The 26806-nt window shown below is 41.3% G+C and overlaps 1 protein-coding gene across 1 annotated transcript; it reads left to right on the top strand.

The window, feature by feature from the left end:
• Positions 1-170: 170 nt before the first annotated feature.
• Positions 171-26647, top strand: SERPINE3 (serpin family E member 3; the record flags this gene model as incomplete). The annotated part of the gene is made up of 8 exons (XM_080689452.1): positions 171-432; positions 4430-4663; positions 5880-6077; positions 8633-8831; positions 16632-16732; positions 23234-23320; positions 23926-24009; positions 26604-26647. The coding sequence occupies 8 exons, from the start codon at positions 171-173 to the stop codon at positions 26645-26647; spliced, it is 1209 nt and encodes a 402-aa protein (XP_080545578.1).
• Positions 26648-26806: the final 159 nt, after the last annotated feature.

Raw genomic sequence — 26806 nt, 5'->3', positions numbered from 1 at the left:
TGGGTGGGCAAGCAGGATGGCTTAATAAATGTCTGCCCCAGACACCCTTTCCCAGCCACTGAGAACAGAGCCTGGCAGCCCGGCTCTCTGCGGGATAGAAACCACTGCATCTGGAACATCCCTCCTCATCCTGCCTCTCCGTTCTCTGAACTTCAGGAGCCCCAGCCTCCATGCCACCTCTCTTGCCTGTCGCTCTCTTCCTCCTTCCCTACTGCTTCCCCAGAGGAGGGAGCAGCCACCTCCGCCAAGGACTGCTGCTGCTGAAGACGGATTTTGCACTTCGCCTCTACCGGAGTGCTGCAGCAGGAAGCAGTGGGACCAACTTTGTCATCTCTCCTGCTGGCGTGTCCCTCCCCCTGGAGATCTTGCAGTTTGGAGCCCAGGGGAACACTGGCCGTCAGCTGGCAGGCGCCTTGGGGTACACTGTGCATGGTAAGAGGCCCATTGCCCACACTGCCTCTCCTGCTCACTCCCAAGTCAGGTTTTCTCTGTGCCGCTGCTCAGGCGACAGGGAAATGGGGAGCTCATGTCCCAGCCATGCATGCAGAAGGATGGCCCCTGGGCAGGAACACAACAAAAGGCATTTGGGCTCTGCAGCGAGGTTACCCTTGATCTTTAAGGTCTCCTTCTAATGTCGGCTTTTGTGGCAATATTTCAATTCATTTTGTATACCCTTTCGCGTGCCTGGCTGGCTAGATGCCGGGCAGCACTGGAAGCACCTCGTAAGTATTAATTGAATTAATTTCCACAACAACACCACTGAGGTTGGTGATTTTAGTGTAGCCTTTTTTTTTTTTTTTTTTTGGAGATGAGCAAATAGGCACAGAGAGTAGAAGCAACTTGCTGGAGATCATGCAGCCAGTAGGGTGTGGGGTAGAGTTGGACTCAAGCCCAAGCTGTCTGGTTCCAGAGCCCATGAATCTAAAAGTTACTACTTGCCAGTGTCTTATCTGCCAGATTATATCTATGAATTCTGTATCTCAGAGCAGCTCTACCAACACAAGGGTCTCCTTGGCTTTTGCTGGGCTACGCTGAGGTCCCAGCTCAATGCTGGCCTCAGTATCCATCAACCAACTCCATGCTAAGGCAGATGCTCACACACTAGATTTTTCCTCTCTCTTTCAGAATAGGATGTCATTGAAAAAGAATGAGAGTGACCTCTGTATAAATTAATACTTGTCAGAAAGCACAAGAACTAATCAAGAGCTTCCTATGGGATAGGTTCTTGAGTTGGCAAGCAGAGATTAGCACTTGACACATCAGGCCACAAGGTACCAGCTGAGTGTCCCATCCCTCTCCAGCCACAGCCTCCTCCTTCCCAGCCATACCTCGTTCCTACCAAAGCAATCCTCTCAATCATGCTGGCCACAGACAAATGTGTGCTGAAGATAGTTGTCTCAGGAATCTCACTGCTGTGATCAAAAAGCCCGACCACAACTTAAAGGAAGAAAGATTGATCACACTTCTGGAGATTTCAGGGGTTCCATCTATGGCAGGCCATGTTACATCTGCAGATCTCAGGGCATGGCAGTGGGAGGCAGAAAGAGGGAGAGAGCAAGGGCTCTGCTCTCACATCATGGAGGTGTGAAGCAAGAGAGAACAAGGGGATTCAAGACATAAGCATAATTCCTTAGGCTATACCCCCAGTGACCCCCTCCTCCAACCACACCCCACCTGCCTAGGTTACCACCCAATAAATCCATCACGATGGGTTTATCCACTGATGAGATTACAATCTTCTTGGTCTAATTCTATCACTCTGAACATCAATACATGAGCTCTTTCAGGGGACATTATCTAACCATTAACAATAGTTGATTGAACGTAATTGTTTGTAGTAAGTATATCACAGTGGTGCACATATGCACAGGGTTATTCTTCTGCCACATTAGAGTCAGCACAATGCAGTGCATGCGGTGGTGGGTGCTTCCCCTGTGTGAGGCAGTGCTGTGCAAGGGACGTGGCATCCAGGCATGAAGAAAAACCCTGCACACAGGCAGCTCTGCACATAGAAGTACATCTAACCCATCACCCTAAGAGCATTTGTGTGACCTAAATTAGTACAGGGGAGGAAATGGTTGATTCCACTGGCAGATCAGACGGCTCCCCAGAAGACATGACATTCGACCTGGGTTGTGAAAAGTAAAGAGGAATGGGAAAGAAAGGGCAGACAATTCGGCCTTAAAATAGAGTCTCAAAGAAGTCAGGATTAGGGGGGGAGAGAGAAATGCAAGTGCCACTATCCTGCAGAGAAGGGAAGTATATGACCAATTCTCTGCCATCATGTTCAGTCATGGTACCTGGCTAACCAAATATGATGATGATCAGGGCTTGCATAGAGCCATTACAGAAACACCAAATGTCAAGAACGGTCGCTCGCCATACTCCATGAAACAGTAATCCTATTTAACTTGGTCATAAACTACTTTATTATCTTATGGAGCCATAGTTAATTCTGATGAACAAGAATATTTCATTTTCAGAGTGCTGGTTAATATGCTATCCCTGTGCTTTGGTTTGCATGAAGATAGCTCAGAAAACCATGTGCATACTACTTAAAATAAGGTGCCAGTGCCCACCACCTGCCCTGTCCAAGCTTTTTAAGTCTATACAGATCAATAACACAGGGGTAAAAGCAACAGTAAAGCATACCTCTGGGCTTGGCTTGTGCATTGTGGCCATTTAATCAACAGAAGGGTCTATGCAAACTTGCAGCAGGACACATTAACGTTGTCTTCTTGCTGTTTCCAGGCATTAATGTGACAACCAGGATCTCTGCCAGGGGCCCATCTGCTAGTCTTGAAGCACAATGTGAGATTTCTCCAAAGAGGAACTTGTTTTCATTACATGAAGCCCACAGTTTCCCAATGTCCCAATTTTTAGAGATCTTCACTTCCTTCCAGATAAATTAATAAAGGCCAAGTCAGTACTTTCTATTAAGCACAAGAACAGTACTAAGAGCAGAGGTCTCAGAGATAACGGTAGTGGGAATTCTGACCCCTGGGAAAGAATTCCATTTCACGATACATGTGGAGTTTACTTTTATAATCCTTACGTCATTCAGTCCTTACAGAAATCATACACAATTGCTAGGCCTCTATTTTACAAATAAGACAAGAGGTGAATGACTTGGTAAAACTTGGCTCACCCAATGGGTAAGTGACAGAACCAGGATTCGACTCCCATATTTTCTGACTCCAGATCCTCTGTTCTTTCCATGGTTCCTCGGCCGCACTCTAAGCTATAGAACAGTTTCATAAGTAGTATATAAGCACCTAGGCCTGTTTCTCACCAGAGTTGTCTTTATCATCCTATCAGCCCGACACAACTCATTGAAGAGCAATCTAAACCCTCTTTTAGTTTTCTGGCAATTAAAATATCAATATTAGAAAGATGCTTCTTATAGTGTGTATTGCAGAGGGATTTTGTGAACAGTTATAGGGCTGTTTCTGAGAGCCACAGAGGACAGGATGGAGGTGTCATACAGGCCACCCACAAGCACAAGGCTTCAGTCCTGGGCACGCCCAGCTTGCATGGGCCAAGAAGCTTGGGTCACCGACTGTGTCAAGACTCATTGGTAAGCCCACGGCCTTGTTCCAGTTACAGGATATCTAGGGGAGTCGAACCTACAGCTTGCAAATAATAGCATGAAAACAAAATCCACTGTTGGTTATGGAGGAATGGAAGCAATCTCCTGTGTAAATAACAAATAAATAGAAGTCTAACTGCCTGCCAAGAAGGCGGAAGCCAGCCACTCTCTAATGCTTGGTTCTTCATTGCTCTTGCAGGTCCTTGCTGACCTTAATAACACAGGGTGTCTCCTGATCATAGGGAGATACAGAGTGAAGGAGTTCTTATCTTCTCTATTTCTCACGTTAAAAGAGGCTGCATCCAAATGGCACCCTGATCTGAGGCCTTCTATCTATGCTCATGACGCAGCACATGTGCCGCCGTGAGCATGCACAGGAGGCCCCAGACAAGGGGTATCGACAACACAACATCCTGACCACTGCCCGTCACTGTTCCCTGTGACATTGCACATAAGTCTCTGGACTTTGTAAATATTTAAAAGCCCATCACCCAGCACTCTTGGACCTCCATTTTCCCAGCTTTAGAATCTCCATGACAGCACTCATCAATATTCCTGATTCAGGAAGTTAGGAAGGAGCAGCTTCTTTCACTTATAGGAAACTGGAAGACTTCAGTGTAGCTGGATTTCTTTCAGATCTAACATAGCTTCTTCCTAATTTTGAATATGTGGTGCCAGGCTGATTCCCGAGCCGTGTTAGCTGTGACTCTTCTGAATCCACTGTCTGTGGGATGCACCTCGTGAAAGCAGAAGGCATTGCTGGGGTACTGTTTCAATGCCATGTGCAGATGGGATTGTGCTAACTCACCATTATCGATTTACCCAACTCCTTCCTCACAGACCCAAGGGTAAGAGAGTTCTTGTACGCTGTTTATGCCGCACTCCGCAACTCCAGCCAAGGTGCTGAGATGGAGCTGGCCTGTACCCTTTTGGTGCAAGCGGGAACACCACTGTCCCCCTGCTTTGTGGAGCAGGTCTCCCGGTGGGCCAACAGCAGCCTGAGGCCAGCTGCCCTCAGTGAGCCTGACAGCGCCATCATTCAGGCCAGCGGAGGGACCTCTAGCTGGACCACAGGTAAACGAACATTACCCCCTCCATGACAAGAAGGTCACGGAGAAGTGCTCCCCAGACCCTCCCACCTCTGGGCACACCCTGTAGGCTGTCATCCCATGCCACTGTCCCCCAGGGGAGTTCCCACTGAGCTCCGCTCTCATCTATAATTAACCCCACCAGAGCAAAATGTAGCAGGGGCCAAAATAGTGGTTCTTGGGAATTTAAGGTAAGAAAATAATTCAGAAGAAAAGAAGAAAAAGTTATATGCAAATAAGGTGTTTATCTCCATTTTATTTTTTTATTTTATTTTTTTGTGGTACTGGGGTTCCTGGAAGCCCTTCTACCTCCGGGCTACACTCCCAGACTTATTTTTATACTTTTTATTTTGGAAACAGGGTCTCTTAAGCCAGCACGGCTGGCTTCGAACCTGAGCGATCCTCCTGCTGTCTCCGCCTCCCAAGCGCAGGGATTACAAGCGTTTCACCACCACGCCCGGCTTGTCTCCATTTTACTGAAGAAAGATTTATAAATAACCTAACTGTGAACATGAGAGAGAGAAAGAGAGAGGGAGAAAGAGAGAGAGAGAGAGAGAAAGAGAGAGAGAGAGAGAGAGAGAGAGAGAGAGAGAGAGAGAGAAAGAAAGAGAGAGGGAGAGAAAGAGAGAGAAAGAGAAAGAGAAAGAGAGAGAGAGAAAGAGAAAGAGAGAGAGAGAAAGAAAGAGAAAGAGAGAAAGAGAGAGAGAGAAAGAGAGAGAAAGAGAAAGAGAGAGAGAGAGAAAGAAAGAGAGAGGAGAGAGAGAGAGAAAGAGAGAAGAGAGAGAGAGAGAGAGAGAGAGAGAGAGAGAGAGAGAGAGAGAGAGAGGGGAGAGAGAGAAGATACAAAAATACCACATTATTGCTGGGCGAGGTGGCGCATGCTTGTAATCCCCGCGCTTGGGAGGCTGAGACAGGAGGATCGCATGGGTTCGAAGCCAGCCTTGGCTACTTAGTGAGGCTTTCGGCAACTTAGCGGGACCCTGTTTCCAAATAAAATATATATATTTTTAAAAAAGGTCTGGGAGTATAGCCCAGAGGTAGAAAGCCTCTGGGTTCCACCCCTAGTACCACCAAAAAAAAATAAAAATAAAAAAAATAAAATTATCATAAAAGACCTTGGCTTTGCACTTTGACTCTGTACTCCTCATCCACAGACACACTGTGTTGAGTTAAATCATATCGCATTCCTCCACCCACCGCAGGTGAGGGCCTGGGCGGCCCCGCGTGGGAGCAGGTCAGCGCGACGTCTGCTCAGCTGGCGCTCCTGAGCACCGTGACTTTCCAGAGCACTTGGCAGAGGAGGTTCTCCTCCACCGACTCGCAGTTGCTGCCTTTCACCTGTGCCCAAGGCTTCACCCTCCAGGTCCCCATGATGCACCAAATGGCCGAGGTCAACTATGGTGAGCCCGTTCCCCTGGGCGGTCTGAGGTGGCCACAGAGGGGAGGCCTGGCCTCTGCTCTTCCAGGGCATAGGATGTGTTTCCATGCAGTTCCCTCCTCTGGGCCATGTGTTTGGGCAAAGCAAGGCCCAGCGTGACGAGAGACTCAGGGAGGAGCCCATGGAGGAGACATGAGGCTGCAGAGGTGGAGAGAACCCAGTCTCATGGCCACCTTGTCCCCTGCACTTAGTTAGAAGGGAGTTAGTATCAAACCAAAAATGTTTTGACCAAGCCAGGTGTGATGGTGCACGTCTGAAATCCCAGTTCTTGGGAGGCTGGGACAGGAGGATTGCAGATTCTCAGCCAGCCTCCGCTACTTAGTGAGGCCCTCTACAACTTAGTGAGACACTGTTTCAAAAAAAATTTATAAAAACAGGGATAGGATTGTAGCTCAGAGGTAGAATACCCCTGGGTTCAATCCCTAATAAACACACACACACACACACACACACACACACACACACACACACACACACAATGTTTGGATCAGACTGCCTCACTTGGGGTACCCTGGCATAGTGGGTGCTGAGCAAAAATGAGGATTGAGCATAAAAAGCTCTTTAAAGGCCCCCAGACTGAAGGTCCCACTGGTCCTGAAATCAGTCACTCCTGTGCGCCTGCCCGCCCGCCTCACGGGGTTCCCATGCACATCCGACAGTCCCTGTCTCAGCACGACACTCTGCCATGGCCTCCAGCAGCCTCACCCACCCCTCTCCACACCCGTCCTCCCACCACCAGCCTCTCAGCTCTCCTGGGGCTCAGCCCCTGAAGCACGGGGCTCATTATGTTCTTAAGAGGCAGAGAGACTTCAGTCAGCATTTTGGGAACTCTGGCACTTAGAAAGCTAGTTTAGTCGTCCTGCTTTGATTCCACGCGGGTCCATAGTGAGGGCTGAGGAAATGAGCTATTTGTTTATTCAACCAATAATTATTCGTGGAGGTCAAGTAAGCTGAAAACTGAAAGGTGTCTATTGGATATGTGTACAAGGGCAATTCATTATTGTTCTTGCTCTGGGCCTTGTATTGTTGCTGCCGTGACCACACTGGTTACTTTGACCGTGGGTCAAGTGATGGCGGGCAGGCTCCTCATGGCTCTGCTCTTACCAGGACACACTGCGCAGTGCACGTGGCTGGTGCAGAATGATCGTAGAGCGAGTCTCTATGACGTGGGTGAGATAAGTGGTAGGAACTATATCCCCATCTTTGCCTAAGATTCCGCCTCCATGGGCAGCCAACTCTGCTACCTCCTGGCACGCAGCAGGGCCTTGGCCTCACCATCTCCAAGGAGAGGAACCCCACGGCTTCCCTCGCCCCTGCACTGCCATCTCCTTCCCCTCACCAGCCCCTGCCTGGATCTTCAATAGCAACTCTTGGCGGGTCTCCCTGTCACTGGTCACCTGTAGCTGCTGCCACCTTTCCCATCACACCCTTCTAAGGTCATGCTTTGCCCAGCAGCCTGAATTGTCCTTGGCCAGCAGTTTTCATTGCCCATGAGCTTCCAGCTGTCCTTTGGAGACCTGTTTGTTTGGGTGGCAGGTTTATAATTAATTGATCAGTCTCCAGGACAAATCAAGTGTGGACTCATGTTTTGTTGGGTCTGTATAGTGTTTGAAAAGTTGCAAAATCTCCTAAGAAATCTGGATTTAGAGTTTTTATTTTTATTTTTTTATCCTTTTGGTGGTATCGGGGATTGAAGCCAGGGGAATTCTACATACACTCCCAGCCCTTTTTATTTTTTGTTTTGAAACAGGGTCTCACGAAGTTGTGGAAGTCCTCACTAAATTGCTGAATCTGTCCTTGAACCTGTGATCCACCTGTCTCAGCCTCCCAAGCTCTCATTTGTTCTAGAGATAGGGACTTCCCCTCCTTAAATACTGGGATTACAGGCATGCATCACCATGCCCAGCTTAGAGCTTTTATTTTAAAATAGAGAGATCTGAGCCAGGCATGGTGACACACACTTGTAATCCCAGCATTTGGGAGGCTGAGACCGGAGGATCGCAGTCTGCAGACAGCCTCAGCTACTTAGTGAGGCCCTCCACAACTTAGTGAGACCCTATTTCAAAATAAAGAATTAAAAAAATAGGGCAGGAGATGTAGCTTGGAGGTCAAATGCCCCTAGGTTCCATCCCCAGCCCCACAAAAATTAAATAAATAAATAAATAAATTTTTAAAAAGGGAGATCTGGCACATGAGGCTTGGATCTCCATAGACCAGGGTCTGCCCAATTGAGACAGGATATTTGGTTTTACACTGTAACATGATCCTCACTATGCCCAGCCACTGGAGGCCCCCTGACACAGGCCCCATGAGGATGTTTAAGAGACTTGGCCTTAGGATCAGTAAAGAGACAAGGTGAGCCAACAGTCCATGGCCTCATACTGCTTCGTGAGGGGGAGGTGCATACTCTGCTTTACCTCTTCCAGTCCTGTAAGCCTGCCTCCTCCCAGGATCTCACACTGCTGGGTCTCTCTGGCTTCTAAGACAGAGCTCATTCCTGACCCACTGACTCCCCAGGCCAGTTCCAGGACTCTGCAGGCCATCAGGTGCAGGTGCTGGAGCTGCCTTACCTGGAAAATGTGGCAAGCCTGTTCCTGGTGTTGCCCCGTGACAAAGGAACCCCCCTGAGCCTCCTTGAGCCACATCTCACAGCCAGAGTCATCCACCTGTGGGCCACCAGGCTGAGAAGAGCCAGGATGGATGTGTTTCTCCCCAGGTAAGTGGCTGTGGCCCCCTACAAGGCACTCTGCAGTCAGAAGTCATAGGGCCTGGATTCGGAGCCACGAGGTCTGAGTGCAGCATCTGTCCTTCTCCATGGGGCTGGCTTGTCTGATCCATTCCTAGCACTTAGGCCAACAAACAAGGTACCTTAGCTCAAGGCATGGACTGAAATGAACTCAGCTCCTGGGGTCTCCCCAAGGGTAGGTACTCTGGCCTCTGGGCAGACTCGAGCTCCCGGGACCCTGCTCCAGCTTCAAGCCACCACCACTGTCAGGACAGGGAGGAAGCCCAGTGGGGTTCCCTTGTATGAATGTGCCCAACTCTTAAATACAACGATCATTATTTCAAAACCAAAGAAGACAAGATGGTTTATGTAGTTAAGCAAATACAGATAGAATTCTGATCAGAAGCCAAATTAAGACATAGAAACTTAAGACTTAAAGTCTCTGTGCTAAAAGTCCTCATTTGTTCTAGAGACAGGGACTCCCCCTCCTTAAAGAATGATTCAATAGGCACATATAAACATTTCCAAAAGTTAAATGATGGGAGAAGATTTTACTTTTCCAAAACACAACATTAGTAAAACTCATTACTTTATAAAGGTATTCTGCCTAGGACTTAAGTGAAGAGCTTCCCTGGTGCAATGAAAATCAGAGTGAATTTGTAATAAATTTGTAGACCAGCAGACAAACTCCTCTACAGCGTGTGGATTCCTTATGCCCTGTCCACTGGCCACCTTGTCCTCCCTCCACAGCCAGGGCTCTCGCAGGACAGGGTGGAGGCCTTGGCAATGCTCCCTGAAGTAGTTAAAAATAAGTCCATGTGCTGGAACAAAAACATACAAAGGACAGACCCAGGGAGTCAGGGCCAAGGGCTAAAGTGGGATTGGGCAGAGTCCAGGGCAGAACTGAACTCGATCTCAGATAAAGTCCATCTTTCAAAACCAAATATTCAGACTCCCAAACCTAAGCCCAAGCCTGGGTATTTAAACAGTTCTCTGTGGCACACAGCAGAAGCAAACCTGATCTTTTATATCTTAGAGAAGCTCAGCAAAGGGAGGAAAAGAAACTCTCACCATCAAACGTAGACAGAAAATGTAGTTTGCTGCAGGGATTTGCCATAATCATTTCGAATTTAGGAGACAAATAGCTGTTTCATCCTGGAGCAGCTGATGTAAAGAGGAACCCCCAGGGAAATGCCCAGCTCCATTAAGAACTCTCCACTGTCTCCTCCAAGAGCTTGGCACTGTTAGGTGTCCGGGATGGAGCAAATTCCTGACCCACTGAATCCCCAGGACAGTTCCATGACTTTGCAAGCCACCAAAATGCCCAGCTCCTTGGAGAACACTCCACTGTCTTCTGATTCGGCCTTTGGAAGTCTAGACCTCTCCAGCAATGATGCTAAAAAAAACAAAAACAAAAAAAAAACACTAGAGTGTGGGAAAGAGGAGAGGGGAGGGAGGGAAGGGAGGAATCTCAGTGAACCAGCAATCAGCTAACACTTGACCTCATTCTAATACAGCTTGTTACAGCTCCCTGAGGCTACCAAGCCTCCTGGATAGAAGGTTTGGCAAAAGTGAGGCCACTTCACAAGGAAAACTAACTTATTTTTAAAAAGAGAGAGAGAGAGATCTAGCTTTAAACCTTTTAGAGAATAAACCAAAAATAAGTAAAAAATGTTTTAGGCCTAGATTTAGATAGATACCTTGGACTGTGGTAGAGACAAAGTCAGATCTGAGGCAAGAATTTACCCTAGTTCCCTAAGGACATTCACTCAAGCCAAGTGTGATGGTGCATACCTGTAGTCTCAGTACTTGGGAGGCCAAGACAGGAAGATCACAGGTTTGAGGCCAGCACCAGCAATTTAGCAAGACCATTTCAAAATAAAAAAGACTGGAAATGTAGCTTGATGTCAGAAGGCCCCTAGGTTCAATTCCTAATACCAAAGAAGAGAACAAGAAAAATAAACTCCTATACTCCTACCTCATACAGAAAAATCCATCCTCATTCCCTCCCTACCAGCCCCTAGCAACTACTAATCTCTATAGGTTTGCCTCTTCTGGACATTTCACATGAATTAAATTATATAATGATAGTCTTGTCTTTCATATATGGCTTTCACTTAGCATAAACTTTTCTTTTTTTCAATACTGGGGATGGAACCCAGGGGCATTCTACTTCCAAGCTACACCTCAGCCCTATTTTTTATTTTATTTTGAAACAGGGTCTCACTGAGTTGCAAAGGGCCTCACTAAGTAGCTGAGGCTGTCTACCTACCAGGATCCTCCTGTCTCAGCCTCCTAAATGCTGGGATTGCAAGCATGAGTTACCACGCCCAGCTTTAGCATAAACTTTTTAAAGCTTATCCTTATTGTAGCATGAATTAGTGTTTCATTTCTTTTTATGGCCACATGGTATTTTATTACATGGATACTACATTTTGTTTAGCCATTCATTAATTTATAAATTTTTGAGTGCCAAGACACTTTTCGGATTATTTCCACTTTTTGACTAATATAAGCATTTCATATGTATGTTTTTTTAAGAAATCAAATTGTATTTAGTTTATTTTTAATACAAATTTTTTATTGAATATAAATGGTATACATTTAAACTATACTTGGTTCCCTCTCCCCCCCACCCTGTTTTCCCTTCCCCCCTCCCACCAATGATTGTCCAGGGTAACCATGCCATATTCATACTTTTACACATATTCAGATGTAGACCCTCATTAATCAAGTTCAGCCTTCCTCCTCTCCTATCTTTCCATTCAAACTTTGATGGTATTTCCCTCCATTATCTGGACACCCACTGGTATCCTCTACATTCCCTAGTTTGGGCATATTAGAGGAAACATATGTACCTTCTCCTTCTGTGCTTGGCTGATCTCACTTAACATAATGCTTTCCAGGACTTGCCATCTTCTTGCAAATGATATGATTTTGTTCTTCTTTATGGCTGAGTAGAATTCCATCGTGTGTATTTCCCATAGTTTTGCTATCCATTCATCTGTTGATGGAGACCTGGGTTGGTTCCATATTTTGGCTATTATGAATTGTGCTGCTGTGAACATAGGTATGCATCATATGCATGTATTTTGTTTGGGTACTTATTTTCAAGTGTCTTGGACATACGTCTAGAAATGGAACTACTGGTTCATATAGTAACTCCACGTTTTACATTTTGAGGAATTGCCAGAATGTCTTTCCAGGGGTTACACTATTCCACATTCCTGTAAGCTGTGTGAGCAGGTTTCAGTTTCTTCACCCTTTTGTCAACATTGGTCATTATCCACCTTTTTCTTATAGCCACCTTAGTTGATATGAAGTAGTATCTCATTGTGGCTTTCACTTCTGCTTCCCTAATGATTAATGATGTAAAGCGTCTTTTCAGTTGCTTGTTGGTGGTTTATATTATCTTTATTTGAAAAAATACCTATCCAGATTCTTTGTCCATTTTTATATTGTCTTTTTGTTGTTTATAGTTCTTTATAATTTATTCTGGATAACTAGGCTCTTATCAGATATATGATTTTTATTACCTTCCATTCTGTAGGCTCTTTTCACTTTCTTGATGGTGTTTTTTAAACCATAAAAGTTAATTTTGGCAAGGCTAAATTCATACCTTTCTTTTTTTCTTTCTTGTGCTTCTGATGTCATATTTAAAAAGCCATTGTCTAGCCAAAGTCACAGAGATTTATGCTTATGTTTTTTTCTAAGAGCTTTATAGGTTTGCCTCTTAGATCTAGGTTTTCAACGTGTTTTGAATCGACTATTGTGCAGTTGGCCCTTGAATGATGTGGAGGTTGGGGTAACTGACCCTCAGGCAGTGGAAAATATGCATATAATTTTGACTCCCTAAAAACTTAGTGGTTAATATTCTGCTGTTGACCAGAAGACTTGCTAATAACATAGAGTCAATCACACATATTTTATGTTATATGCATTATTTATGGTGGAAAATATGCTAGTGATCACTCTTCACTGTGACACACAAGGTGCTGGAGAGATGAACTGCTCCTGGAGGGATAATTAGCTTCATTTAAGCAGATCTTCACAATAGCAATGGGAGGTGGGTACAGAAGTATCACAGCAGTGGGGTATGGGCCACGTTAGTTCTATACAGTTGTGGCTTATAATCCATCTTTACATTTGTTTATGTTGCTCTTTACTGCAAATGGACATGCACAGTGGTTTGTAATGCACACAGAAGTGTGTGTATAAGTTTTTTCTGTGTGCATAAATTTTAACTTTCTATAATAGTTTGTGCCTATTTTATGATAGTAAATGTTAAAATGGACTATTATCCACATATATTTTATGCACTCATGACATACCTTTTTCTTATTTTTTATATTTCTAGGCTAAAAGTTTTCTGTTTTTTTTGTCAAATTGCTGTAAACCAAATTATATATATATATATATGGACCTCTGCAGTCAAATCCATGTTGTTCATGGGTCAATTGTATATGGTATGAGGTAGAAGTCCAAATTCATTCCTTTGCATGTAGCTATTCATTTTTCCCCAAATCATTTGTTTAAAAGACTATTCTTTCTTGGCACCATTGTCAGGATCAATTGACAGATGTATTATTTTACTCCTGGAATCTTAGGTTTATTCTACGGACAATGTCTGTTCTTTTGTAATTACCTTAGCTTTGTAGAAAGCTTAGACATCAGGAAGTGCGGGTCCTTCAACTTTGTTCTTCTTTTTTCAAGATGGTTTAGCTGTTCTTGGCCCCTAAAATTTCCATATGAATTTTAAGACCATGATATAGATTTCGGCCAAAAAGACAAGTAAAATTTAAACAAGATTGCGATTAATCTATAGACCGATTTAGCTGTATTGTTTTCTGATAACATGAGTGTCTCAAACCAGGAACTTAGGATGTCTTTCATTTAGGTTTTTGTTTCTTACAACAAGGCTTTATAGTTTTCAGTGTACCAGTCTTACACTTCTACAGTTAAAGTTATCTCTAGTATTTTATTCCTTCTGATACTATGATAAACACAATTATTTTTCAAGTTCATTTTCACATTATTTATTGTCTGTGTCTAGAAACACGATTGATTTTTATATTTTGACAAAATAATTTATTAGCTCTAATTGATTTTTTAGTGAATTCTTTGAGATTTTCTATTTATAAATGATCTGTGAATAGAGACAGATTTACTTCTTCCTTACTAATCCAGATGCCTTCTATTCCTCTTTTTCATTGTTCTGCCTACCCTGGTACAATCTGAAATAGAAGCAGTGAATGTGGACATCCTTTTCTTGTTCCTGATCTTATGGGAAAGAGTTCAGTTTTTCATTATAAAGTATGAAGCTAAGAGTGGGTTTTTTTTTTTATAGATGTCCTTCTTTATATCCCAAATTGGTTGATACTTAGTATTTGTTTTTAATAATTAAAAGGTGTTGGATTTTGTCAAGTTTTTTTTCTGCATCTCTTGAGATGGCCCTGTGATTTCTTCCCTTTATTCTATCACCATAGAGTGTTATCTTAGTTAATTTTCATGTGTTGAACATATGCCACATTTATGGTATAGATCCCATTTGTTTGTGGTGGGATTTATAGATTCAGTTTGCTAGTATTTTGTTCATGATTTTGTAACTTTTTTTGTGTGGGGGGCTTGGGGATGGAACCCAGGGGCATTTGACCTCTAAGCTACACTCCCTGCCCTATTTTTTAATCTTTATTTTGAAACAGAGTCTCACTAAGTTGCAGAGGGCCTCACTATGTGCTGAGGCTATCCGCGAACCACGATCCTCCGGTCTCAGCCTCCTGAATGCTGGGATTACAAGTGTGCACCACCACACCCAGCTTTAACTGTTTTTATAAGAGACATTGGTCTATAGATTTTTTTGTGATATTCTTTGTCTAGTTTTGGTAAAGGGTATTTTCTGTGTTTTTCTCTTATCCAAGCATTAGTTATAGTATTTCTTCTTAATCTACTTTCATGGCCATCCAAGAAAATCACTCTAATCTTTTATAGTTGTACCTCATTTTTACTGCTCTTTTTAGTTTACTAAAAGTGACACTATTCAGTTTTATCACCCACCATAATCACCATTCTTGGTTTCAAACAAACCCTAATTCTCTTCTCAATATCTTAGAAATAGCAATAAAACCACACTGGTAACAATAAGTGCACATGCTGTGCTGGGCATTGTTCAGACATTTTATAAGGATTACCTCATCGCATCTTCATAACCTTACAAACAAGCACTACTATTATGCTCATTTCACAAAAAGAATATTGAGGCAAAGTAGCCAGGCATGGTGGCACCGGCCTGTAAGCCCAGTACTTGGGAGGCTAAGACAGGAGAATCACAGGTTCAAGACTAGCCTCAGCAATAGAAAGATAAAGATTCAGCAATCGAGAGAAGCCCTGTTTCAAGATAAAAAACATAAAAAGGTTTAGGGCATTTCTCGCATTTCTCAGAGGTAGAAGAGGGAGAGAAAGAGAGATTAACTTGGCCCAGAGGCAAAATAACTAATTCCTCAGCTAGTAAGAAGTTGAACTAGGACCCAAACCCAGGCAATGGATTCTGAAGTTCATGCTCTTATTCACTATGTTTTACCATTTAGTTTTAAAAAGAATATTTTCAGAACTTAAGAAAATTGCAGAAAAGGTCATCTCAACATTTTTTTGAATGATGTCAGCATACTTTGGAGAAAACACATATCTCTTTTGGGAAAATATTGTGAAAGCCCAAAAGATGCTTTTATGAGAAAGTCTGATACTTTTTCTTAAAGTATTAGTTACATTGTCTTGTATAGCAATGAAAACCTTTGATGTTAAATAGTCCTGTCCAGGATTTTTACTCTCCGGTAAATTCTACCTGGTTTATGGAAACTGACCATTTAAATTCCACTTCAAACTTTTTTATATTCAAAGAAAAGTAGTATCGACAGACTTAAAGGATTCTCCAGCAGTAAATTTTTAAATGTCTTGCCCTTGAGAAAAATACTGTAAAGTAGGTGCACTGATGTTTTTTGTTCCCATGGGCTTACTAGGAAAACCATGGTCATGTTCCTTCACTGCTGTGTGTGAAAGGTGCACACTGCACACAGCAAACATGAAAATATGTCTTACCCAATATAAACGTGGTAATTAGCAATCTGCCAACAACTTTTCTGCACCTATGTGTGAGATTCCACCTAGAACAAGAAGAGGCAAAGTGCAGATGATCAGAGACTGGACTCACTCAGTCTTGCTGATTTGGGATCCCCAATGTACTCCTCAGGCAGGTTTCATACACTCTTTAAGCCTCAATTTTTCCATCTGTTACATGAAGATAATAACATAGTTGTGTGAAGATTAAATGAGATCATCCATATAAAGCGTTTACTGCCTAGCACGATTAATTAAATATCAATAAATACTAAGAAGCAAAAATAACTGGATAGCCTCTCTTCTCAGGTAGTTTACAATGGCAATAGCAAGCAGAATGTTCTATACATATGAGTAGAAGGAATGTTAATGAGGCTTTAAGAACAAAACAGCTGGAGAGAAGAGGAAGAGTAACAAATAAGACATGGATGGATAAGCTTTAAAAAGCAATCAAGGGAAAAGTAGGAATGAGGAATGACCAGTGTGGGCAGAGGCGGGCAGGGGGAAGAGCTACAAGTGATCAGAACTGGCCGGGACGTAGTGCTTACGGGAAGGAGCAACGGAAGATCTGGCTGGGACTCGGTTTCCAACGTACAACTTTGGACTTCATGCGGTAGGTATGAAAGTATGTTGACTGGGAATTCTAAATGAAAAGTGATGATTTGCTTTTGTTTCTTTTAGATTTAGGATCCAGAATCAATTCAACTTAAAGAGCATTTTCCGTTCCTGGGGAGTCATAGATCTTTTTGATCCACTCAAAGCTAACTTGAAAGGAATTTCAGGTAACGGCAATTCTTCTGCCAAGCTTTTTGGCACTGTTTGGGACGCTTTGTTATGCCTTAATTAAGGGGTCCTCATTGTTTCCATAGAGTCCTCAGCACTGAACAGAGTCAAACATTATGCAAAGGAATAAAGTGCTTTGCTTCACAGGAGAATGTGTTGCTTTTGGTAACAGCTAAACTTGGGTCAGACTTGGTAGAGGAGAAAATCATTTGAGACCTTCAAGCGTGGTCTTTGGAACCACATTCACAAGGCAGCCGGGACACAGCAGCTCGCCACTCTGTGGTTGTGACCAGGGGCGCACAGGGGCTGGCTCCACAAGAGTTCATTTGGGTCTCCAGCTGTCATGCCAGCCTCGGGTGCCCTCTGTTTCTACCTCCTCCCCTGTCCTCACTTCTTGTACTCCTCAGTCCTCTTCTAAGGAGCCAAGCCTGAACTTTTCCTTCCTTTACCCAATTTTCTTTCTTCAAATCACCCGTGTTCTTGTAACCTTGCCCTAAATGTTCCCCTTCCAAGCATCTGTATGACATTTCTTCGTCCAGGGTTGACATACTATTGCCAATCATTAAGGCCTATGTTTGCTTGTGATCTGAACTTATGTGGAACATAAAAAAAGGGAGTGGAACCTCTATTCCAGAATCTTCTCAGCAGACCACTGGCTAAACTATTTGCCAACTCAAAGGCTGTAGGTTTGTTTCTACTCTGAATAGCAAATCATGGGTGGAAATGATACTGTGTAACAGGCATTCTTATTGGCCTTGAATTTCCTCTTGATGAACTTAAAATAATTCTTTTGAATGTTAGATTATCCTAACACAGAAAAGCTTCCTAAAGCTTTGTTTATAGTCTTCCTTCTTAAGCCATCACAAAAATAATGGGAGTCTGATCTGTAAGATGGACATGGCTTGGTCTTGAGATGTGACCAAACAGACCCAGTGTTTTATTAAAAAGCAAAGAAACAAAAAACAGGAGGGTCTACTTCTAGAGTGTTAAAAGTCTGCCATCTTGGGTCTGGATGCATATCTCTGTGCTGTGGTAGAACACTCACCTAGCAAGCCCTAGGCCCTGAGTTTAATTTTCAGCACTTTAAGAAAAAATCACCATCTCTGTATTTACTGTCTAAACATACAAGGCAAGAGGCAGAGCAACAGTCAGGTTTGGCCACAGTTTCCAAGACAATATTGCTTTCCTTAGCGGCATGGGCATAATCTGATACTATAGGGAAAGGAAAAATACTCCACTAAATGAATGAAGGATAAGGGAAGAGCAAGGGCTGAATTAGGTGCATTCTACCTTTAATAATGTGCCAAACCCAGCTACTCTCTCTTGAGTCTCCACAGCTCAGCTATGTCATCCCTGTTGCTGATAGCAGTTCTATTCTTCTTTTCATCATCCAAGTTAAAAAATTTTGGTCCTGGGCTCAATCCCCAGTATGTCCCCTCTCCCTCAAAATGGTCATTCCATTTATCTTTGCTTCCACACCACTATATTCAGTTGATCACTATGGCTTGCTGCTTGTTCTTTCATAACTCTTTCTCCCCTCTTGTCCTAGAATATCTTAAAATACCACCAATCCTACATCCTCAAATGGGACTGATCTTAACAGAACTATCTTGCAGTCCCTCTATTGGAAAAGATGTCGAAGGTTCATAAGTTCAGCACATAGTCTTAAAAATCCCTGTTTGGACATCTCACTTTAAAAAAAATGCAGTTCAAGTCTACTTATAATTGTTCAAATCAACAGAAATATAGGCTCATGGGTTCTGGCTCACTTAATAATTATCCAGCAGTTTCCACATGTCAAATGTGAAGCTTGACAAGACGAACCAGCCTTATAACCTTTTCCCATAGAGTTTTGTTCCTCTAGAACAAGAATCAGCAAACAATGGACCATCATAAAGTACTATGAACCATTCATACATTTACAAATAATCTATGGCTACTTTCCTGCTATAAAGGTGGAGTTGAGTCATTGGAACAAATACATTAAGGTTGGCAATGGCTAAAATGTTAACCCTTAGTAGAAAGTTTGTCAATTAATGTATTGCTTTCCAGTGCCCTTCTTTAAACACAATGGAGAGATTAGTCACAGCTGTGCTGAAATGGGCTTCTGGCTTTATTCTTGAGACAGGGCCACTGAATCTCTCCAATAAACAGTTTTCTGAATTAGGGATGGCCAGCACCCACCTTACTTGTGGAAATGAAATGATTTAACATACAGCATAGCATCCCAAAGGGTTTACCATAGAGGGTGTGAATAGAGAATGCTACTCTTCTTTCCTTCAATTAACAAGAGGTCACCAGTTTTGTGCTATTGATGAAAGCCCAACAATCACAGGAAACATTCAGCCTTCCTCTTACATTTGGTTGCAAAGCCCAGGATCATTTTTCTTAGGTTTTTCCCTATCTAAAAGTCACTTGTCTCTTCCTGTTGGTATCAAACCCTTTTTTTGTTGTTCAAAGAACTCAGTCTCATTTCAAAGGTCAACTAAGCCCAGGATATAGCCCCCCCCCCAACATCCTTAACACTAGCTGTTATGAAGCTTTTAAGAGTAATTCTTGTCTTACACTAAAGGGACAAAGTAGAGTCTTCTTGAGCCCTTTCTTCAGGATCAGTAGGCTTCCATACAGAACCATGTCCCCTAGACTAGGAAATACTTCTTGTACGAAAAGTCAAAACTCTAAAGAAACACTGAGTAATTATTTTCAATCCCTGCTCAGTATGAAGTACAAGCTCTCAATGACTATGATTTAAATGAGCAAACCACTCAGAGTACATAAGTTAACATATGCCACACTAGCTCTCTGGCCAGAGCTGCACAGAAAGGTATGAAGACTGAGCTAGGAAGGAGCAATAATGGAGAAAGCAACTAACCACAGCCGAAGTTCAGTAGCCACCTCAGAGTCTTAGCACTGCGCTGTTTCTCTGTATCATGGGCTGGGTGCTATGTGACATTCACACACAGGCACACACGCATGCTCCATCTCTCAGAACTAAGTGACCAAAAGATGAGGAAGATAAACTAGAAGCAAGTTCTGACAAAATCTTTTTAAAAGATCTAAATAAGACCCACACTCTTCCTTGAGCGACTCTTCCTTGAGTGTGTATTTCTTGCTTTCCTAAATAACTCTGTCTCTAGGAGAAAGAAAAAGCCACTAACTGCAAAAGTAAATAACGATAATTGGAAAGAAAAAAGAATCAGAAAATGATGTTTATGCTGCATGATAAGAACCTAAGGATCAAATGTAGAAACATCAGCATTTTATGAGTCTCATATTAATATGTCACATTATGAAGATTCCTAAACCTTTTAAGAATATGAGCAACCATACACAAAAGGCTAATGGTATCCACCAACACAAGAGTTGGAGGAACTGAAACAATCATTTGGCTGAGACTCACTAAAGACCCATTCTGTGCTGTGCCCTTATGGTTCAACATTCCCTTATAAGTTTAACCAGGTGAAAGAACATTAAGAAAAAAAAATTATGGAGAAACAGAACAAATGGGCAGTGTGAAAGGTATCTATTATTAACTTATCCAATATTTAACGAACCCATATATGTAACAAGTATTATGCAAGTTGGGCAAAGATGTATTTAAAGTGACCGAGACTCCATTTCTGTCGTCAAGTTATAAGTCTAAAAAGGAGGGACACCACCAGTAGATGTTATGGAAGAGGAGTTGAGTCTGCCAGAGGAAGGATCAGGAAGATCTGACTCCTTTGCTTTGGGTACTGAAATGCAACATAGGAGAGAATGGATTTATGGTGGGCTATGGTTTCTCAAAGTATGTTTCTCAGAATGTGAATCCAGTAAATTCAGGAGCAGAGGGTAGTATAGATGGGTTCCTTGTTAAATACTACTATATACTGTGATCCTTCTGTAGATATTCACTGCAAACATTTCACATCTAAGAAGCCCCCTATTCAAAAGTATGAGACGGCTTAATCCACGTCTCTCACACTTATTCATGGGATAGTACCAGCAATTACTTTTAAGAGCAAATTTGGGAAAAACAGGTTGTATGACCTTCAATGGCACTAAGCAGCTGTCAAAACTTGAGAAGGGCAAGAAAACCCCTTCATGCTTGACTACTTCTAGGTTGATTAATTAGTTGCATAATATCTCAAAGCTACTTAATAAAAGTAAGGAGAGATGGTTAATATGAGCAAAATAAAACCTCTAATTCACAGATCATGCCCAAATTCTAATTTTTATCACACTTATAAGTCTTTTGAAATGTCAGCTCTTACCAGAGATGAAATTTAAGAGATGCTGATACTGAGGCACAACAAGCTATGGGTCTTGGCTTATGGCTACACCAACATAAATGTCAATCATTTCATTCCTGTAGTCTGATGAAGAAAAGCTACTTGATTGAAACTCACTTGCAATTTTAAAACACTTAAATAGTTCAGCTCAGATAAGCTTGTCTTATGGCTACACAAACAAAAACATCAATTATCCCATTCTTGTAGTGTGATGGAGAAAAGCTACTTGAATGAAATTTTTCACTTCCAATTTTAAAACATTGAAATAGCTTAGCCAATCTCTGGGAAGATTCACCCATACAAGTATATTCATTATAGAGGGGGCTCTTAAGTCATCTGAGATCAAACATCCCCTTTCATTGCTGCATTCTAGTCAGCTCCAGCATGCTAACGGAAAGGGATCTGTAGCCTGAGTATTAAGATAATTTTGATGTATATGTTTCACTTTTTCTTAGACTAAATTGGTTTGCAATAGTCATGCACATACATTAATGTAATATGAGAAAACCAGCCCCAAATACAGAATGTGCCGCATTTCTTTTCTCTTATAAGTAAGGTATACACAGAATACTGTGAGTTGGCTATATTTGCTCTAAAGGACAATCATTTTTCAGCATCAGGGAAGGGAAAAGTCAATGGAAAGTAACTTGGCACCAGTGAAGAACCTGACTTACTTAGCAGTTGGCCTTTGCAGGATCTTTGAGAAAAGAAAAAAATCTTGTCAGTAACTAGCCCCTTACTATGCATTGAGCAAACAGTTACAGTGCCAAAATTAAAAATAATTTTTGGGATAAAGAGTGACTGACAGCTGTGAGATGGTTTTACTCTCTCTGTGACTTTATTACTGTTTAGTACAGTGAACGTCTTAAACGATGAAACAATCTTATTATGAAATCTCTTATATATAAAACTAAAACACAGCAAATGTATGTCTGTGTTAGTCTGGGCACCCAGTAGGCCCCTCTATAATGAATTAGACTGAACAATTTCTAAAGTTTCTTCTGGTTCTAATGATGACATCATCATGTACCATTTCATTTTTGGAGAATTATTTAATAGTTAATGGTTCAGTTAGAAAAACCACCAATTCTTCTCAGTTATTTGCTAAGCTTCTATCTCTGAAACAGTGCACAGAACAATTATCGCTATTGCCTTCCATTTTCTTTGAAGATTCTAGCTCAAGAGGTAGGTATTTGCACAACTGATGCTGGGCGTGGTGACGCACACTTGTAATCCCCACACTTGGGAGGCAAAGACAGGAGGATCACACAGGTTCGAAGCCAGCCTCGCTGGCTTAAGAGACCCTATTTCCAAATAAAAATATAGGTCTGGGAGTGTAGTCCGGAGGTAAGAGGACTTCCAGGAACCCCAGTACCACCAAAAAAAAAGGGTGTACAGAATGCAGCTATTAACATTAGACACTCTTCATACACTGAATTATCCTGCTCAAAGCCCTTAAGACAAACTTGTAACTTTACCACTTAAAAGTAGCTTTTAGGGTTGGGTTTAGCTGAGTAGTAGCCCAACATACACAAAAGCCCTAAGGTTCCATCTCCAGTACTGCAAAATAAAGTTGCATAAAAATGCAGTTCAAGAGAGCATTCAAAGGAAACCATCTACAAAGCTTGCCAAAAATGATTACTGGACTGTAGAATCTTCTGTTTAACATATGAGTCCTTAACTTTTAGAAATGGTGAAGGAGAGACTTTTAATATTAACTAGGAATAATTTTTAAAAGCATAACTACAGAAAACATGGAACAGTGTCTGAATATTAATGGGGGAATTCTTAGGTAAATGTTATAAACTGCGGCTTTCAGTTACATAAAAATACTAAAACTTGCCAATTTTATAAACCTCATTTTAGCTATACAGTAAGTAGCATTGGCTACTGCAAGTATTGTTAAACACATTCTTTTAAAATGTACTTAAAGTCGGGCGTGGTGGTGCACGCTTGTAATCCCAGCATTCGGGAGGCTGAGACCGGAGGATTGCAGTTCGCAGACAGCCTCAGCTACTTAGTGAGGCCCTCTGCAACTCAGTGAGACCCGGTTTCAAAATAAAGAATAAAAAATAAGCAGGGGCAGTAGCTCGGAGGTTAATGCCCCTGGGTTCCTTCCCCAGACCCGCAAATAAATAAATAAAAATAAAATGTACTTAAATCCTTACACTGAATGCAGGAAACAAAAAGTAAATACTAATTCATATTTTAATCATTTCCTGAGGTTAGGTCAGGATGGCTTTTACGTTTCTGAAGCAATCCACAAGGCCAAGGTGGAGGTATCAGAGGAAGGCACCACAGCACTGGCAGCCACAGGTAAGGCAGGAAGCCAGTAAGGCCCATTGCACACTGCTTGCCTATCTCCACTATTGTTCAATGTACCCAGCTTAATCTTCATCATTCTAAACCTTCCCATTTAAATCCAAGCTACTAAGCGAGGTCCTCTGTAACTGAGACCGACCCTGTTTCAAAATAAAGAATAAAAATAGGGCTATGGGTGTAATTCAGAGGTAGAATGTCCCTGAATTACATCCCTCATATAGAGGGAAAAAAAAAAAAGTTTGGATGTGATATTTTTATAGAGATGTTAACAGAAAGAAATTTTTTTTTTTTAATGACGGGAGAAAAGATCTATTTTGAACAGGATTTCTACTATTGGCCCATTAGTAAAAGATAGGTAATTTCAAAAAATTACCTTCAGTAAGGAATCAATCCCATGCTTCTGAGAAAAAGGTTAGCTAAGTGGTGTCTTTTCACTTTTTCCCATTTTCACCTATCATAACACTAAATGAAATGTCTTTAGTATGCTTTAATGTTTTTAAATATCAAAGTATATAACTGATTTTGTATCCAGTTTAAATAGTGTTTTCAAGTGAATAAAAAATTCATTGAGATTCTTCTATTCATTCTCTTTCCTACAGCTCTGTTGTTACTGAAAAGGTCCCGGATTCCTGTTTTTAAAGCAGATCGGCCATTCATCTTTTTCCTGAGAGAACCCAGCACAGGTATTAGTATTTCTAGATAGGACTCAGATAATTAAATATTTATCAGCATCTATCAACAAGGGCTCTTTTGTTCAGCTCAGCCTAAAACAAGGATTCCTTCTAGCTGTTTCTAGTGTTTCAGAAGCTTCCCAGATGCTACATCTTATAGCATGAAGAAAGATACCATTTCATATCCTTTTTAAAAAATGTTTCTCCTTTTGGGAAAACTAAGAGAAATGATGAAAGTAAACAAAATTATCATTATTTGGCAGTGCTGGGGATTAAACCCAGGAGCCACTAGCTGCTAGGCAAAGGGCTCTACTGTTGGGTTGTAACTGCAACTCTAAATCTTGCCCTTTTTCTCCCCATCCTAGCTATCCTCTAGATTTCTTGTCATATTGCAAAAACGTAAGTTTGTTCAGGCCACTAGAGTGTATCAGAAAGTCTAGTGACTGTCAGGAACTCTAGTATTCTGGTGAATTCACCTAGATTTTTATGCCATTTTTGTTTATCTTTCTCAAAAATCAAATACTGCCTTAGTACTTTTAAGTCCCATAATACAATCTTAATTCAGAGTAAAGTACAGGCAAGGCCTTATTCAGCACATCAGAGACAGACAACATTTCAGATTCAACCACATTGATCAAAGTCTTTTACATTTCTCTTAATGTTCCTCCTCCCCCTTTGACAATTATTTATCAGCCTTAGAAGGAAGAGATTCTCAGTAAAGAGTTGTTGGCAAGTCTAAACAGTGTATTAAAAAGAAACAGGATGAAGCCGGGCGTGGTGGCGCACGCTTGTAATCCCCGCGCTTGGGAGGCAGAGACAGGAGGATCGCGCAGGTTCGAAGCCAGCCGCGCGCGCTGGCTTAGGAGACCCTGTTTCCAAATATAAAATGTAAAAAGAGGTCTGGGAGTGTAGCCCGGAGGTAGAAGGGCTTCCAGGAACCCCAGTACCACCAAAAAAAAAAAAAAAAAAAAGAAACAGGATGGAACAAGACTAATAAAATCAAGCAAAGGTGGATCTACTTTAACTAAACATCAGGCATTACTTTTATTTATGGAGAGAAAAAGTCAAAAGTTAGAATTATGAAAATTAAGCAAAGTTTTACACAAATTGTTAAGGAAATACTGTCAACATCATTTTATCTGAGAATCATTTGCACACTGCCATAACTTATGCTAGAAATTAAAGGAACATTTTTGTGACAAAAAGGATGAAGATAACCATTTACTCAAAAATAATCTATTAGGGAATTATCTGGGAAGAAAATTCCAGCAACAGAATATATCCACTTAGTATTTCACATGATCATCCCAACCCCGTAGTGATTAGATGAAAATGTCACTTTTATCACTCAGGTAGCAGAGAGCCCTCTCTTAGAAAGGATACATGTCAAAAAGAAGAAAAAAAAAAGAAAGATGGAAAAAAAAAAAAAAAAAGACAGGTTCTACTCCCTCGAGAAACCAAGAGAACTTGAACAGGAAAGTCACTGCCCAAAGCTAATAGCCAATAAAGGTTGATGACAGTTAAGAGATTTTGTTTTTGGAATTCAACTGCATTCAAATAATGCACAATTCTTGAACTACGAAAGGACACACCATTATCTCAATGATATGAGTTTTCTGAACTACCTTAGTAATTAGAATTAAAAAAAAAAAAAGGCTAATCCTAAACCAGTTCCAGAATCCACTTTAGTCTTCATGAATTTTTCTTCTTTCTGGGAAGCACTTGCCTACATCACATAAGACAAAGTAGCTACTGATAGCTATTGAGGTATTAGAAATGAATCTCAGCCTTCAGTATTCAACTGTCAAACCTAACTGATAAGAACTACTAATGAATCAGTTAATTAACACATAAGGGAACATTAAGAACAATCCATAAACCTCAAGATTAACCTTTCAGAGAATATTTGTCCAACCAAAGGTGATTTAAAAGGCCTAAAAAACAAGATATACCCAACCCAGATATACTGTCCCTCTTCACTGCTGACAAAAATCATTCTAAAGTGAGTATTTTACTATGTTAACTAACATGACAACAGCTTTTTTAAATGAAAAAAGAAAATTCCTGACAATGGGTCATTAAGCTTTAGTTTTGATGAGTTTCAAACTTTGTGACTAGGTTTTGGGATAAGAGTGTAACATGACAGAGAAATAAAGGACAAAAAGAGGAAATGGTAACAAACAGGTACTTTCCAAGTCCCCCTAGGGTTCATTCTGAATAACATATTACAGGTCCAAGGGTCTGAAGGATTATTAGTCCATGAGCAACCTGTGAAATGGAAACAAGACCTTTCTGATAAGGAAAGCTACTATTTAGAACAATCTTTTTTGCATATATTCTTAAGTATGAACTTCTTTCTAAATGACATCTAATACCTTCTACTAATTTCAGAATCTAAATACATTTAAGACCAGATAGTACATTCTGGATATTGTGTAGTTCTTGCAAAATTTGGTAATGTGACTGTTGGTAATTACTTTAGTAATTCCATCTATTAAATTATATCTTCCTTTATTTGAAGGTATTTTGTAGAGATAAAAAAAAAGTCTCAAAGAACTGTATTATGAAAATACTATGTTACATTAAACACTTCTTTTTCTTGACAGGGTTTGTCTTCAGTATTGGGAGAGTTTCTAATCCCCTTAAGTAAATTAGCAGACCTCAAGAATGCTCTTTCATATATGCGTTTCTTCATAAAAAGTTACAATTTCATTTTGCTATACCCTTGAAATTTAAAAAATGTTCTGATAAAAGTGTAAAAAAGAGTATTTGATCTTCAAATATTACGAACCTAAAAATACTCTAAGTA

The sequence above is a fragment of the Muscardinus avellanarius genome (assembly GCF_963383645.1).
Source record: "Muscardinus avellanarius genome assembly, chromosome: 2".
Taxonomy (NCBI): domain Eukaryota; kingdom Metazoa; phylum Chordata; class Mammalia; order Rodentia; family Gliridae; genus Muscardinus; species Muscardinus avellanarius.
Note: the sequence above shows the minus strand (reverse complement) of the source record. Positions and strands in the feature narration are given on the sequence as shown.